The sequence below is a fragment of the Rhinolophus sinicus genome, chromosome 7, assembly GCF_057876585.1.
Source record: "Rhinolophus sinicus isolate RSI-liver-muscle chromosome 7, RSI-T2T, whole genome shotgun sequence".
Taxonomy (NCBI): Eukaryota; Metazoa; Chordata; class Mammalia; order Chiroptera; family Rhinolophidae; genus Rhinolophus; species Rhinolophus sinicus.
Window position 1 is genome coordinate 29,732,669 of NC_142507.1, and position 18,360 is coordinate 29,751,028.

Consider the following 18,360-nt stretch of genomic DNA (forward strand, 5'->3'; position numbering starts at 1 on the left):
AAGGACTACTGTAAATATGAAACTTTCTTTTACATACAGTTAATGCTAACCACTGAAAAAAAGAAAATCCAGAACTGAGACATGTAACATAAAAAAAGAAGAAAGAGAGGGAAAATCATAGAATACTACCACACTGAAATAACAGAGAGCAACAAAAAGGCAAAGAAACAATGGAGACACCAAGATACCAGAAAACAAAAGACAAAATGGATATAGGAAATCCTCACATATCAATAATCACCCTATATGTAAATGGACTGAATTCACCAATAAAAAGGCACAGAGTAGCAGACTGAACCAAAAAACAAAACCCAAAAGACATCCAAATTGGAAAGGAGGAAGTAAAATTGTCATTATATGAAGATGACATGATGCAATATATAGAGAACCCCAAAGACTCCACCAAAAAACTATTAGAAATGATAAATGAATTTAGTAAAGTAGCAGGATACAAAATTAATATTCAGAAATCAGTTGCATTTATACACATGAATAATAAACTATCAGAAGGGGAAATCAAGAAATCAATCCCATTTACAATTGCTTCAAAAACAATAAAATACCTAGGAATAAATTTAACCAAAGAAGTGAAAGGCCTGTACTCAGAAAATTATAAGACACTGAAGACAGAAATCAAAAAAGATACAAATAAATGGAAAAGCATACCATGTTTATGGATAGGAAGAATTAATATAGTTAAAATGTCAACACTACCTAAGGAAATATATAGATTCAATGCAATTCATATCAAGCTACCAATGACATTTTTCTCAGAAATAGAACATATAATCATAAAATTTATATGGAAGTATAAAAGACCCTGAATAGCCATGGCAATCTTGAGAAATAAGAACACAGTGGGAGGTATCACGCTACCTGACATCAAATCATACCACAAGGCCATAGTAATCAAAACAGTATGGTACTGGCATAAAAACAGACACATAGATCAATGGAACAGAATAGATAGGCCAGAAATAAATCCATTCATATATGGTCATTTAATCTGTGACAATGGAAGCAAGAATTCACAATGGGGTAAAGACAGTCTATTTAATATATGGTGCTGGGAAAACTGGACTGACACATGCAAAAAAATGAAAGTGGACCACCTCCGTTTGCCATATACAAGAACAAATTCAAAATGGATTAAAAACTTAAATGTAAGACCCAAAACCATAAAACTCCTAGAAGAAAATATAGGAAGTAAATTTGCAGACATTACCCTGAGTAATATTTTTACTGATATATCACCTTGGGCAAGAAAAGTAAAAGAAAAAATATACATTTAGGATTACATCCAACTAGAAAGCTTTTTAACAGCAAAGGAAACCATCAATAAAACAAAAAGGCAGCCTCCTGAATGGGAGAAGATGATACAACTGATAAGGGGTTAATATCCAAAATATCCAAGAAAGGAAACCTGGTGCACTGTTGGTGGGATTGCAGATTGGTGCAGCCACTATGGAAAACAGTATGGAGGTATCTCAAGAAACTGGAAATGGAACTATCTTATGACCCAGCAATTTCACTCTTAGGTATTTATCCAGAAAAATCCAAGATGCTAATTCGAGAAAATATATGCATCCCTATGTTTATTGCAGCGCTATTTACAATAACCAAGACGGAAAAAACTGAAATGCCCATTGGTGGACGAACTGTGGTACATTTATACAATGGAGTATTGCTTGGCTACAAAGAAGAATGAAATCTTACCACTTGCAATTATATGGATGGACCTAGAGAACATTATGCTAAGTGAAATAAGTCAGTCGGAGAAAGACAAATGCCATCTGATCTCACTTATATGTGGAATCTAAAGAACTGAATAAATGAGCAAAGTAAACAGAAATAGTCTTGGAGATATAGAGGAAAAACTGATGGTTTCTAGATGGGAGAGGAGGTGGGGATGAGGGCGAAGGGGAAGGGATTAGACAGCATAAATTGGTAAATACAACATTGCCACAGGGATATGAAAGACAGTTTGGGGAATATAATCAATAATGTAAAGATTTTGTAGGGTGTCAGATTGACACATGTCTTATTAGAGAGACAATGGATGGTGTAGATGCTTGATCACTGCTCTGTACACCTGAAGCTGAAACTGCGTAATATTGTATGTCAACTATAATTTTATATATATATATATATATATATATATATATATATTACCATGGGATATGGAGTACAGCATAGGGAATAGAGTCAATGGAATTGTAATAGATATATACAATGTCAGAGGGGCAATAGATTGGGGGAGGATGGATATCACGTTGTGAGAGGTGAATTGTCTAACTATTACATTGTTTTGTACACTGGAAACTAATAAAGAAAAAACAAAATCCAATGACATGCTGTCTCCAAGAGACACATCTCAGCTATATGGAAAAATATAGACTCAAAGTGAAAAGGTGGAAATTGATACTCCAAGCAAATGGTATCCAGAGAAAAGCATATGTATTCATAATTATATCAGAAAAAAAAAACAGACTTCAGGATAAAAAGAAATAACAAGAGACTAAGATGGACATTTCATAATGGTACGGCAGACAATACAATAAGAAAACATAAAACTTTTCAATATATATGCCCCCAAACAGGGATCACTGAAATATAAAATGCAACTACCAACAGAACCAAAGGGAGAAATTGACCAAAGCACAGATATAGTAGAGGACCTAAATACATCATTGACAGCTATGGATAGATCATCCAAACAGAAAATCAATTAGGAAATATCAGCCTTAAATGACACTTAAGACCAAAGGGACATAGTTGACTTTTGCAGAGCCCTTCATCCTAGACCATCAGACTATATATTTTTTTCTAGTGCACATAGAACATTCTCAAGGATAAGACCATATGTTGGGACACAAAATTAGCCTCAGCAAATTTAAGAAGATTTAAATCATCCCAAGCATATTCTCTGATCACAAGGTTTTGAAATTGGATATAAACTACAAATCAAAGCAGGAAAAAAGCCACAAATATGTGGAGATTAAACAACATACTTTTAAAAAGAATTACTGGGTCAAAGAAGAAATAAAGGAGAGGTCAAAAGATACATAAAAACAAATGAGAATGAAAATACCGCCTATCAAAAGTATTGGGATGTAGCAAAAGAGTAATAAGAGGGAAATTTATATTATTGCAGGCCTATCTCAAGAAAGAAGAAAAAACCCAAATAAACAATCTCATGTTACACCTTAAAGAACTAGAATCAGAAGAACAAACGTAACCCAAAGTCAGCAGAAGGAGGGAAATAAAAATCAAAGCAGAACTAAATGAAACAGAAAAAGGACAGAAGAAAAAATAATGCAACAAAGAGCTGGTTCTTTGGTAAGATTAATAAAATTGACAAGCCCTTGGCTAGACTCACTAAGACAAAAAGAGAAAAGACACAAATAATCAGCAATGAAAGAGAAGTTACCATAGTTATCCCCAGAAATACAAAGACTCATTCAAGAACACTATGAAGGGCTACATGTTACCAAATTCAATAACCTGGAAGAAATAGACAAGTTCTTACAAATATATACCCTTCCTAGACTCAATCAGGAAGAACGGGAAAATCTAAATAAACTGATCAACAGTAAGGAAATCAAAACAATCATTCAAAACTTTCTCAAAAGCCAAAGTCAGGACCAGATGGCTTCACTAGTGAATTCTACCAAACATTCAAAGAGGATTTAATATCTGTCCTCCTCAAACTCTTCCAAAAAAAATTGAAGAAGAGGCAATACTTGCTATCTCATTTTATGAGGCCAATGTTACCCTGATACCAAAACCTGGTAAGGGTAACTCAAAAAAAAGAAAACTACAGACCAATATCTCTGATGAATATAGATGCAAAAATCCTAAACAAAATAATATATCGAATACAACAATACATTCAAAAGATTACACATCAGAATCAATTGGGGCACAACTGGGGCACAGAATCAATTAATTCCAGGGGCACAAGGATAATTCCATATATGCAAATCAATCAATGTGATACACCACGTAAATAAAATAAAAGATAGAAATTATATGACTATATCAATAGATGCAGAAAAAGCATTCGACAAGATACAACACCTATTTAGGATTAAAAATTTATTAAAATGCATATAGAAGGAATATACCTCAACATAATAAAGGCCATATATGACAAACCCTCAGCTAATCTCATAATTAATGGTGTAAAACTGAAAGCCTTTCCTCTAAAATCAGGAACAAGACAGGGTTGCCCCCCTGTCATCACTGTTATTCAATATGGTACTGGAAGTCATAACCAGAACAATAAGGCAAGAGACAGAAAAAATATACATTAAAATTGGGAATGAAAAGTTAAATTGCCACTTTGCATATGACAGAATTTTCTTTTAATAATTTATTTTTTGAAATTTATTGGGGTGACAATTGTTAGTAAAATTACATAGATTTCAGGTGTACTATTCTGTATTACATCATCTATAAATCCCATTGTGTGTTCACCACCCAGAGTCAGTTCTCCTTCCATCACCATATATTTGATACCCCTTACCCTCATCTCCCATCCCCCACCCCTCTTACCTTCTGGTAACCACTAAACTATTGTCTGTGTCTATGAGAAATGCAAATAAAAACCACAATGAGATATCACCTCACCCCAGTCAGAATGGCTATCATCAACAAGACAAATAGTAACAAGTGTTGGAGAGGCTGTGGAGGAAAAGGAACCCTCATACACTGTTGGTGGGAATGCAGACTGGCGCAGCCGCTATGGAAGGCAAAAAATTCAAAAAATTACGAATAGAATTGCCATATGACCCAGCAATCCCTCTCCTGGGTATCCACCCCAAAAATCTGAAAACGTTTATAGATAAAAACACATGTGTTCCAATGTTCATTGCAGCTTTGTTTACGGTGGCCAAGACATGGAAACAACCAAAATGTCCTTCGATAGATGAATGGATAAAGAAGTTGTGGTATATATACACAATGGAATACTATTCAGCAGTAAGAAAAGATGATATGGGAACATTTGTGACAACATGGATGGATCTTGAGAGTGTAATGCTGAGTGAAATAAGTCAGACAGAAAAAGCAGAACCATGATTTCACCGATATGTGATATATAAACCAAAAACAACAAAAGAACAAGACAAACAAATGACAGGATTTTTTTAATATAGAAAACCCTAAAGAGTGTACTAAAAAACTGTTAGAAACAATAAATGCATACGGTAAAGTTGTTGGATACAAAATCAATATACAAAAATCCAATGCATTTCTATATTCTAACAATGAAATTTCAGAAAAACAAATTTCTTTTGAAATGGCAGCAAAAAGAACAAAATACCTAGGAATAAACTTAACAAAGGATGTGAAGGACCTGTACACTGAAAACCATAAGACATTCTTAAAAGAAATTGAAGAAGACACAAAGAAATGGAAAGACATTCTGTGTTCAATGTTTGGAAGAATCAACATAGTTAAAATGGCTAGATGATCCAAAGCAATATACAGATATAATGCTACCCCATCAAAATTCCAATGGCATATTTTTCAAGAAATAGAATAGAAAATCATGAGATTTGTGTGGAATCACAAAAAGATCCAAATAGCCAAAACAATCCTGACAAAAAAAAAAAAAAAAACAAGGTTGGAGGTATCACACTTCCTGACTTCAACTTATACTACAAAGTGACAATAATCAAAACAGCACAGTACTGCCAGAAAAACAGATACAGAGACCAATAGAATAGAATTGAGAACCCAGAAATAAACCCATATATATATGGGCAGATAATTTTTTTTTAATTAAATTTATTGGGGTGACAATTGTTAGTAAAATTACATAGATTTCAGGTGTACAATTCTGTATTACATTATCTATAAACCCCATTGTGTATTCATCACCCAGAGTCAGATCTCCTTCCATCACCATATATTCGATCCCCCTTACCATCATCTCCCACCCCCCACCTCCCACCCCCCTTAGCCTCTGGCAACCACCAAACCATTGTCTGTGTCTATGAGTTTCTGTTTCTCATTTGTTTGTCTTGTTCTTTTGTTGTTTTGGGTTTATATACCACATATCGGTAAAATCACATTGTTCTCTGCATTTTCCGTCTGACATATTTCGCTCAGCATTACACTCTCAAGATCCATCCATGTTGTCACAAATGTTCCCATATCATCTTTTCTTACTGCCGAATAGTATTCCATTGTGTATATATACCACAACTTCTTTATCCATTCATCTATCGAAGGACATTTTGGTTGTTTCCATGTCTTGGCCACCGTAAACAAAGCTGCAATGAACATTGAAGCACACGTGTCTTTATCTCTAAATGTTTTCAGATTTTTTGGGTAGATACCCAGGAGAGGGATTGCTGGGTCATATGGCAATTCTATTCGTAATTTTTTGAGGAAACTCCACACTGCCTTCCATAACGGCTGCACCAGTCTGCATTCCCACCAACAGTGTATGACGGCTCCTTTTTCTCCACAGCCTCTCCAACATTTGTTATTATTTGTCTTGTTGATGATAGCCATTCTGACTGGGGTGAGGTGATATCTCATTGTGGTTTTGATTTGCATTTCTCTGATGATTAGTGATGTTGAGCATTTTTTTATATGTCTATTTGCCATTTGTATGTCCTCTTTAGAGAAATGTCTCTTCAAGTCCTCTGCCCATTTTTCAATTGGCTTGTTTGTTTTTTTGTTGTTGAGTTGCATAAGTTCCTTGTATATTCTGGATATTAGGCCCTTATCGGAGGCACTGTTTGCAAAAATCTTCTCCCATTCAGTTGGTGGCCTCTTTATTTTGTCAATGGTTTCTTTTGCTGTGCAGAAGCTTTTAAGTTTCATATAGTCCCATTCGTTTATTTTAGCTTTTACTTCCATTGCTTTTGGAGTCAAGTTCATAAAATGCTCTTTGAACCCAAGGTCCATAAGTTTAGTACCTATGTTTTCTTCTATGCAATTTATTGTGTCAGGTCTTGTGCTTAAGTCTTTGATCTGTTTTGAATTAACTTTGGTACATGGTGACAGATAGCAGTACAGTTTCATTCTTTTGCACGTGGCTATCCAATTCTCCCAGCACCATTTATTGAAGAGGCTGTCTTTGCTCCATTGTGTGTTGTTAGCTTCTTTGTCAAAAATTATCTGTCCATATTTATGTGGTTTTATTTCTGGGTTCTCAATTCTATTCCATTGGTCTATGTGTCTGTTTTTTCTGCCAATAACATGCTGTTTTGCTTATTGTAGCCCTGTAGTACAAGCCAAAGACAGGAAGTGTGATACCTCCATTACTGTTCTTTTTCCTTAGGATTGCTTTGGCTATTTGGGGTCTTTGGTTCCAAACAAATCTGATGATTTTTTGTTCTATTTCTTTAAAAAATGCCATTGGGATTTTGATGGGGATTGCATTGAATCTGTATATTGCTTTGGGTAATATGGCCATTTTAACTATGTTGATTCTTCCAATCCATGAGCACGGAATGTCTTTCCATTTCTTTGTGTCTTCTTCAGTTTCTTTCAAAAATGTCTTATAGTTTTCAGCATATAGGTCTTTCACATACTTGGTTAAGTTTATTCCTAGGTATTTTATTCTTTTTGCTGCAATTGCAAAAGGAATTGTTTTTTGTATTTCTTTTTCTGAGATTTCATTGTTAGTATATAGGGAGGCAATGGACTTTTGCGCGTTGATTTTGTAGCCAGCAACTTTACTGTATTCGTTGATTGTTTCTAATAGCTTTTTGGTGGAGTCTTTAGGGTTTTCTATATATAGCATCATGTCATCTGCAAAGAGTGATAATTTAACTTCTTCATTCCCAATTTGGATGCCTTTTATTTCTTTCTCTTGCCTGATTGCTCTGGCAAGGACTTCCAACACGATGTTGAAAAGCAGAGGTGATAGGGGACATCCCTGTCGTGTTCCTGAACATAGAGCAAAGGGCTTCAGTTTTTCTCCATTAATTATGAGATTAGCAGAGGGCTTGTCATATATGGCCTTTATTATGTTAAGGTATTTTCCTTCTATACCTATTTTATTAAGTGTTTTAATCATAAATGGATGTTGTATCATGTCAAATGCTTTTTCTGCATCAATTGATATAATCATATGATTTTTGTCCTTTATTTTGTTTATGTGATATATCACATTGATGGATTTGCGGATGTTGAACCATCCTTGTGCCCCAGGGATGAACCCCACTTGGTCGTGATGAATAATCTTTTTAATGCATTGTTGTATTCGATTTGCTAGAATTTTGTTTAGGATTTTTGCATCGGTATTCATCAGAGATATTGTTCTGTAGTTTTCTTTTTTTGTGCTGTCCTTACCAGGTTGTGGTATCAGGGTAATGTTGGCCTCATAAAATGAGTTAGGGAGTACTGTCTCTTCTTCAATTTTTTGGAAGAGTTTGAGCAGGATTGGTATTAGATCCTCTTTGAAGGTTTGGTAGAATTCACTAGTGAAGCCGTCTGGTCCCGGACTTTTGCTTTTGGGAAGGTTTTGGATGACTGATTCAATTTCGTTACTGGTGATCAGTCTGTTTAGATTTTCCAGTTCTTCATGTTTCAGCCTTGGAAGGCTATATGTTTCTAAGAACTTGTCCATTTCTTCTAGGTTGTTCAATTTGGTGGCATATAGTACTTCATAGTATTCTTGGATGATCCTTTGTATTTCTGTGGTGTCCGTGATAAATTCCCCTTTTACGTTTCTGATTTTGTTAATCAGTGTCTTCTCTCTTTTTATCTTAGTAAGTCTAGACAAGGGTTTGTCAATTTTGTTAATCTTTTCAAAGAACCAGCTCTTTGTCACATTAATTTTTTCTATTGTCTTTTTGTTCTCTATTTCATTTAGTTCTGCTCTAATTTTTGTTGTTTCCTTTCTTCTGCTGACCTTGGGTTTTACTTGTTCTTCTTTTTCTAGTTCTTTAAGGTGTACCATGAGGTTATTTATTTGGGAGTTTTCTTGTTTTTTGAGATAGGCCTGTAATGAGATAAATTTCCATCTTAAAACTGCTTTTGCTGCATCCCAAAAATTCTGGTAGGATGTATTTTCATTGTCATTTGTTTCTATGTATCTTTTGATATCTCCTCTAACTTCTTCTTTGACCCAGTCGTTCTTTAAAAGTATGTTGTTTAATCTCCATGTGTTTGTGTTTTTTCCTGCTTTCTTTTTACAGTTGATATCCAATTTCAAAGACTTGTGATCAGAGAATATGCTTGGTATGATTTCAATCTTCTTAAATTTGTGGAGACTGATTTTATGTCCCAATATATGGTCTATCCTTGAGAATGTTCTGTGTACACTAGATAAGAATGTATAGTCTGATGTTTTAGGATGAAGTGCTCTATAAATGTCAATTATGTCCATTTCATCTAATGTGTCATTAGGGGCTACTATTTCATTATTTATTTTCTGTTTGGATGATCTATCCATAGCTGTCAATGATGTATTTAAGTCCCCTAGTATAATTGTGTTTTGGTCAATTTCTCTCTTTAGTTCTGTTAGTAGGTGCTTGGTGTATTTCGGTGCTCCCTGATTGGGGGCATAAATATTGATGACTGTTATGTCTTCTTGTTGTACAGTCCCCTTCACCATTATGAAATGTCCATCTTTGTCTCTTGTTATCTTTTTCACCTCGGAGTCTGTTTCATCTGATATCATGATGGCTACACCTGATTTTCTCTGGGTACCATTTGCTTGCAGTGTCTATTTCCACCCTTTCACTTTGAGTCTATGCTTGTCCTTGTAGCTAAGATGTGTCTTTTGGAGACAGTATATGGTTGGGTTTAGTTTTTTTTTTTTTTTTTTTTTTATTATTAATTAGTTTCAGGTGCACAAGACAAAGCAAAACTTAGACATTTATCATTTATATCCCTCACACTGTGTGAACCCCCCTCCCCCCATCCACTATCCCTCTGTACGTTCCCAAAACCTCTCACCTTCCCCTTATCCCCACCCCCCTGCCCATCTAGCAACCCTCAGTTTTTCCTCCATTTTTCCAAAACTGTTTCTGATTAGTTCATTCACTTATTCTTTTCTTTAGATTCCACATATAAGTGAGATCATATGGTATTTGTCTTTCTCTTTCTGACTTATTTCACTTAACATAATGTTCTCTAGGTCCATCCATGTTGTTGCAAATGGTAAGATTTCTTTCTTCTTTATGGCTGCGTAATACTCCATTGTATAAATGTACCACAGTTTCTTAATCCAGTCATCTACTGATGGGCATTTCGGTTGTTTCCAGGTCTTGGCTATTGTATATAGTGCTGCAATAAACATAGGAGTGCATAAAGATTTTTGAATTGGAGTTTTGGATTTCTCCGGATAGATACCTAGGAGTGGGATTGCTGGATCATAAGGTAGTTCCATTTTCAGATTTTTGAGATATCTCCAAACTGTTTTCCATAGTGGCTGCACCAATCTGCATTCCCACCAACAGTGCACCAGCGTTCCCTTTTCTCCGCATCCACGCCAGCACTTGTTGTTTGTTGATTTATTGATGATAGCCATCCTGACTGGGGTGAGGTGGTATCTCATTGTGGTTTTTATTTGCATTTCTCTAATGGTTAGTGAGGTTGAACATTTCTTCATATGTCTGTTTGCCATCTGTGTGTCCTTTTTAGAGAAATGTCTCTTCATGTCCTCTGCCCATTTTTTAATTGGGTTGTTTGTTTTTTTGGAGTTGAGTTGAGTGAGTTTTTTATAAATTTGTGATATTAACCCCTTATCAGATATATCATTGGCAAATATCTTTTCCCAATCAGTAGGATCCCTTTTTGTTTTATTGATGGTTTCCTTTGCTGTGAAAAAGCTTTTTAGTTTGATGTAATCCCACATGTTTATTTTTCCTCTTACTTCCCTCGCGCGAGGGGATATATCAGTAAAAATCTTACTCCGGGTAATGTCTGTGAAGTTTCTTCCTATATTTTCTTCTAGGAATTTTATGGTTTCAGATCTTACATTTAAATCTTTAAGCCATTTTGAATTTATTTTTGTATGTGGTGTAAGGAGGTGTTTTTTGATCCAATCTACTACTCTGTGCCTTTTTATTGGTGAGTTCAGTCCATTTACATTTAGGGTGATTATTGATATGTGAGGATTTCCTGTCATTCTATCTTTAGTTTTCTGGTAAGGCTGTGTCTCCATTGTTTCTTTGCCTTTTTGTTGTTGTCTATTATTTCTGTTTGGTGGTATTCTATGATGTTTCCCTCTGTTTCTTCTTTTATTTCATTATATATTTCAGTTCTGGATTTTTTTTGAATGGTTACCCTTAGGTTTATGTAAAAGAAAGTTTGATATTTAGAGTATTCCATTTTCTTCAGCACGCTTACTTTCTCCATTCCCATATTCCGGTTCAGGCCTTTACTCTCCCCCTTTTTTAGTTTTGGTTGCCACAAATTGTCCCTGTTGATGGTGGTCGAATAGCCTCCTTTAGTATTTCTTGTAGTGCAGGTCGTGTATTAGAAAATTCCCTCAGCTTCTGTATGTCTGGAAAGGTCTTTATTCCTTCTTCATATCTAAAGGATATCTTTGCTGGATATATTATTCTTGGCTCATGATTTCTCTCTTTCAATAGTTTGAATATTTGGTTCCACTCCTTCCTGGCTTGTAGAGTTTCTGCTGAAAAATCTGATAATAATCTAGTGGGCTTTCCTTTGTAAGTTACCGTCTTCTTTTCCCTGGCTGCCTTGAGTATTCTTTCTTTGTCGTTGATTTTAGACAGCTTCAATACAATGTGCCTTGGAGAAGGCCTGTTGGGATTGAGGTAACTAGGTGTTCTAGTTGCTTCTTGGATTCAAGGGTCCAGTTCTGTCCACAAATTTGGGAAGTTCTCATCGACAATTTGTTTGACTTCTCTCTTTCTTCTCCTTCTGGTGTGCCCATTATTCTTATATTGCTCTTTCTGATGGAGTCAGAAAGTTCTTGTAGAGTTCTTTCATTTCTTTTAAGTCTCAAGTCTCTTCTTCTTCCATCTGTGTCATTTCCAGGTTTCTATCTTCAATGTCACTGATTCTTTCCTCCATTTGCTCAACTCTACTACCTAAGCTGGTTATTTCATTCTTAATTTCTTCTATTGAGTTCTAATCTCCAGAAATTCTATTTGGTTCTTTTTTAAAATTTCAATCTCTTTCGTAAAATGCTCATGCTGTTCTTTGATTGAGTTTCTGAGTTCATTTAACTGCCTATCTGTGTTTTCTTGTATCTTGTTGAGTTTTTTTAGAACTGCAATCTAGAATTCTCTGTCATTTAAGTCACATATTTCTGTATCTTTAAGTGCCTTTTCTGGAGATTTTTCACTTTCTTTCTGAGCTCTTGTTGCCTTGGTTATTCATGGCGATTACTGGTTTACTATTTCTCTTCCTAGACATCTACAGGAGTGGCTTCTGCAACAGGTTGATAGGATGCGGTCTTTCTTTTGTTTTCCAGTACTTGTTGGTAGAATGTTTCATTATTTCTCTAACTGCAACTTATTTTTCTTCTTCCACACGGTAGTGCTATGTTTTCTCTGCACTATTCCAGCTTCTCACACAATGGGGGGGATTCCCTGGGAGACAGGCTTCTCCTCTGTTAATAGTTCGTCTAGGTCGCAGTGTCCCAGTGGGTATGCGGAGAGCTTTTGATGTTCCAAAGCTCTTCCAGCTCCTGATTCAGAGCTCGTATGTTTCAGCAGTTCTGTTTACTCCTGCAGGGATCCGTCCAGATAGGTGGGGCCAGGGGCAGGTTGAGTTGTGAGAGGTGGCCCAGAGCAATGGCGGCGACCACCACCACAGCCGGTCCTGCTTCCACAGCTCCCTCCCCTTTGCCGGAACTAGTTGGGCTGCGAATTTGTGTCTGCGGTCCACAGTTCTCAGAACAGCAAATTTTCTGTTGTTTTGATCTGACACTGCTACTGTTTTGCTTCTAGCACCGGGCAGGTGGGGGCGGGACGAGCTCTGGGATGGTAGGGAGGAGCCGGCTAGTCTCAGTGCCTAAGGCTCCGTTCTCTGCTCGGCAATGAGGGCTTAAACCACCATTTTCAGCCTTCTTCCCTCAGTCTTTTCTCTGAGGTCTCTGCCGTGAGCGTTGGGTTCAGCCGTGTTATATGCTGCCCCCTCAGCCCTGTGGGCCATAAGCAGAGCCCCAGCAGTCCGAGTTCTTCCCTCTCCCACAGCTGCGGTAGTTCCGGGAAGCAGCGAGTTCGGAGCACTGAGCTAGGTCTGCGTCCTGCGCCCCCGCGGCTCCGTCTCCGCGCACTTCTCCCTTTCCTCCTCCTCCCATTCGCACGAGTCTGCCACCTGTAGGTGATTTCAGTCGGTAGTGGGCCTCTTCGTCTTGCCTGTCTGCTGTGCAGGGAGTCCTTCGTGGAGTTTCTGTTGTTCGATTCTTTGTAAATTCCAGGGGAGCTTTACAGAGGCTCATCTCACGCCGCCATTTTTCCGGGATCACAATCGGCAGATAATTTTTGACAAAGGAACCAAATACATACAATGGAGAAAAGAGAGCCTCTTCAATAAATGGTGCTGGGAAACTTGGAAAGCCATGTGAAAAATAATGAAACTAGACTGCTCTCTGTCACCATATACAAAATTAACTCAATATGTATCAAAGACCCTTTTTTTAAATTAAAGTTTATTGTGGTGACAATTGTTGCTAAAGTTACATAGGTTTTAGGTGTACAATTCTATAATACATTATCTGTATATTACATTGTTTGTTTACCACTCAGAGTCAGATCTCCCTCCATTAACATATATTTTATCCCTTTTACCCTTGTCTACCCTTACCCTCTGGTAACCACTGAACTATTGTCTGTGTCTATGAATTTTTATTTCTTCATTTGTTTGTCCTGTTCCTTTGTTGTTTTTAGTTCTATATCCCACATGCCAGTGAAATCATATGGTTATCTATTTTCTCTGTCTGACTTATTTTTCTTAGCCTAATAATCTCAAGATCCACCCATGTCATCACAAATGACATTATTTCCTCTTTTCTTATGACAGAATAGTATTCCACTGTGTATATATACCACATCTTCTATAAGACCTAAATGTAAGACCTGAAACAATAATCTGCATAGAAGAAAGCATAGGTACTAAACTTATGGACCTTGGATTCAAACTGGATTTTATGAATTTGACCTCAAAGGCAAGGAAAGTAAAAGCTAAAATAAATGAATTGGACTATATCAAACTAAAATCTTCTGCACAGCAAAAGAAACTGTCATGCAGGGTGTCATGCAGGGTCTCTAGTCCCACTCCCCACATAAGAACACAGGATATGGTGAGGCCAAAAAGGAACACACATGGAGCCATAGATAGGGGAGTCATACCACTATACTCTCGCTGGCGGCTGGGTTGGAGACACAGGAAGCAGGAGCCACACTGTTTGCAACCCTCACTGTGTTGCTTCAGGCTCAGCCACCATCTTCTTGCTAGCACCCATTTTCTGCTAGCGAAGCCACAGCAGTTATATTAATGGGCAATGGCTCACTGGTTACAGCTGATGGCCAATTAGCCACAGCTGATGGCCATGCAATCACAGCCGATGGCCATTTACTACCTGAGCCAGCACCTTTCTATGTGAGGCCGAGAGCTTGGAAACTGCTTTCTGGGGCTCTGTCCCCACAGAAACTATCAACAAAATAAAGAGGCAACCACCTGAATGGGTGAAGATATTTGCAAACAATGCCTCAGATAAGGGGTTAATATCCGAAATACGTAAAGAACACGTACAACTCAACAACAACAAAATGAACTGTCTTATTTAAAAATTAAAAAAAAAAAATGACCAAAGGAACTGAACAGACACTTCTCCCAAGAAGACATACAAATGGCCAACAAATATATGATAAAAAGCTCAACTTTACTAGCTATTAGGGAAACGCAAATCAAAACCACAATGACATACCACCTCATACCTGTTAGAATGGCTGTCATCAACAAGACATATAATAACAAGTGTTGGAGAGGCTGTGGAGAAAAGGGAACCCTTCTTCATTGTTGATGGGAATGTAAATTGATACAGCCACTATGGAAAAGAATATGGAAGTTCCTCAAAAAAGTAAGAATAGAATTACCATAAGATCCAGCTGTCCCTCTCCTGGGTATCTACCCCAAAAATCTGAAAACATTTATCCATAAATAAATATGTACCCCAATGCTCATTGCAGCATTGTTTACTTTGACCAAGACCTGGGAACAACCAAAGTGTCCTTCAATAGATGATTGGATAAAGAACATGTGATATACACACACAATAGAATACTACTCAGCCATAAGAAAAGATGAAATACTGCCATTTGCAACAACATGGGTTGATCTTGAGATTATCAAGCTAAGTGAAATAAGTCGTACAGAAAAAGTCAAGAACCATATGACTTTACTCATATGTGGGATATAAAACTGAAAGGAACAAATGAGCAAGACAAGCAAACAAACAAAAACTCATAGATACAGACAACAATTTAGTGGTTACCAGAGTGTAAGTAGTGTGGGGCATGGTAGAAGAGGGTAAAGGGGGTCAAATATATGGTGATGGAATGAGAACTGACTCTGGGTAATGAACACATAATGCAATAAATAGATGATTATTATAGAATTGTACACTTGAAACCTATATAATTTTACTAACCAATATCACCCTAATAAATTAAAAAAACAAAATAGGCTTTAAAGAGTCAAACCATGGGTCCAGCTATTAGCTATATAATTAGTTCATATGATTTGGGCTTCATTTTTGGCTTTTCTGTAAACTGGAAGTAGAAATACCCACTTCATCAAGTTGTTGTGAAGTTTAGAAATAATATATTGCATTTAAAGCACATAACAAATTTGTAGAAGTTAGTAAGTACTCAATAATACTAGTTCTATTCTTTGTTCTTATTTCATAAAAGTCATTTCTTGAAATGCAAATAATATCATTGCAGCTAATACTATGTCTAGTTGGCAGTCATCTGAAAGAGTTTGGAGCCACAGAGTTCCTTCAGCTGTGCATGTCTTCCTGCTTCTTAATAACACTTCCTGGATTATTTTCTTTCTTTTCTTTAAAATTATTTTCAGGTGTACAAAAAAACATAGTGATTAGGCATTTATATACCTCACAAAGTGATAACCCCAATAAGTGTATTACCCATCTGACATTGTACATAGTTATTACAATGTACATAGTCCGTAGGTACTATATTCCCTATTCTGTACTTTATATATATATATATATATATATATATATATTTATTTATTTATTTATTTATTTATTTATTTATTTATTTATTTATTAAATTTATTGGGGTGACTATTTTTTAAATTATAGTTGATGTTCAATATTATTTTATATTAGTTTCAAGTATACAGTGTAGTGATTAGACAATTATATAATTATTTTCTTAGTCACTTTAGTGTAAGGAACATTCTCCTAGGAGTCATAGGTTGAAGGAAATGGAGTGACTTCTATTTATTCTTGTACTTAGGACACTGGAGAGGTTGGTGAACTGCAGATTATGTTTATCAGCATCCACAAACCACCCACAGCAATGTGTTCTGATTTCACTGAGCTTTAAAAAGTCAAACGTTGACAGATCACACTGAATTAATCATTTTAACTTACAAATAAGGAGCCATTTAGTCAATGCCCAGGTCTGAGTTCATGTATTATTTATTTGTTTGCTTGTTTATTCATGCTCAGAGTGATACAATTGACTGTATCTGCTTACTGCTAGAAGAATATAAGGGACATTTTTGGATGTACCATGTATACTCTTAGAATATATTTAAATGCAGCTTTCTACATTTTATATGTAAGATATATCATCATTATATCACAAAATCCATCCCAGATTTACTAAATCTTCTAGTTTTACTTGCACTGCATTTTAGGCGCTGACTTTGATCTTACTGAATTTAAGATCAGGGCCTTCAGTAAGTTGTTCCTATGTGAGATTTTCTTGGAATTAAATAAGGCAAGTCCCTACAGTATGGCAAACAAATTATTTAAGATCTCTTATCTTGATGGACCATACAAATGGAAGTTGGGCAATCAAACCTGGCTTATAGTGAGGTTCTCAACTTACCATTCATGGATGGTATTTAGAGACTCCATGAATATGCACAAATTGTAAACTATTACAGTCAGTGGTTTTCATCACTTTCACAATGTGTCCTCGACTGCCAATAAAAGAGGGCTGAGAAAAATGTTATATCATTCTTATAAGGAAGGAAAGGTGATGCTTAGTTTTTTATTGAATGAAGTGGAAAATGTAAGCAGCCAAACTTATTTGCATAGAAGGTAAATGCTCTGCTGCATTCATCTTTGCTAGCAGTCTCAGAATCTTGCCAGGGTATGCCTCACTGTGTAGCAATGCCTCCCTTTTGTGGTCTGACATCATAAACATTGGCTGTTTTTCCTAGAAATTCTTCTTTCTTCTGAAGCCTGCCTTATATCCTGCATTAATTCTTCCAGGTTTACATGGACTGTAAGAGCAGGAGTATGGATGTATCATTAGCCCATTGCACAGGTAAAGAAGGGTGTGTCCTTGGCAAACATTAATCCTTGAAAAATTGAGCATGATCCTTCTGCTGCTATGTATCTCTTTTACCATTTGTGCTTTCTTGTAGCTTCTTTGATAAAAGCAATGAAATACTGTGGAGACCTAGACTCAGAGAAACCAATTTTTTTTGACTCGGTATCTGCTGCAATAAGTAACATCCATTCAAATAAGGTGAGACAAGTAAGTTGGCATGCAAGAGTTATAAGAAAAATTGGAATGTAAAGTCAAGAGCTGTGCATTTAAAAAATATTAGCCTATTACCCCACTGTCATCTAAAATCTATTAAGATTTCCCACCTCACAGTCCTTTAGTACAAGTAAAGGAGTGTTTGCATTCCTTTTTTGGACCAGTTGGACATTATTTTGATCTTTGAACAATATCATGGCTTAGAGGATTTGGTGATCACCTATTAAGGACCAAATGTTTCCTTGTAAAATAAATGCTTCTTCCAGGATCCACTATCCTGAGAATTTGAATCCACTTCTGTTAAGTGCTAAAACTCTGGATATAGCCTTTAACTTTTTTTCTGTTCTTATACTCTTGACTCTAAACTAATACAGCTATCTTTGGAAATAGTATTTGCAAAGCCCAGCACTCACATGATCTAAAATGTCAAAGTTACCTTTCAAATACTCTGCTTTATGATGAACTTTAGAACAGTTCCTAGAGCTTTGATTTGCTGCAATTTTTCTTTGACTTTAAATCATTTTGCCCTTCCTCATCCCTAGAACAGCATTTGTTACCTTCCAGAATCATCCCTATTGTATTTTATCACAACTGTATTTCAAAATAATAACACTACTACTACTATTTTTACTATTTTTGACATTCACCTATTTTATTTTTT

General features: G+C 36.2%; 1 protein-coding gene across 1 annotated transcript in view; it reads left to right on the forward strand.

Annotated features, from left to right (window-relative positions):
- Positions 1-17,753, forward strand: part of SLC26A7 (solute carrier family 26 member 7) — a 263,341-nt gene extending 245,588 nt beyond the window's left edge. The window contains exons 17-18 of the mRNA XM_088799743.1: positions 17,426-17,480; positions 17,581-17,753. Of these exons, the coding sequence (XP_088655869.1) occupies positions 17,426-17,480; positions 17,581-17,735 (210 nt within the window). The 3' untranslated portion in view covers positions 17,736-17,753. The remainder of the gene's footprint in view (positions 1-17,425; positions 17,481-17,580) is intronic.
- The last annotated feature ends 607 nt before the right edge of the window (positions 17,754-18,360 follow it).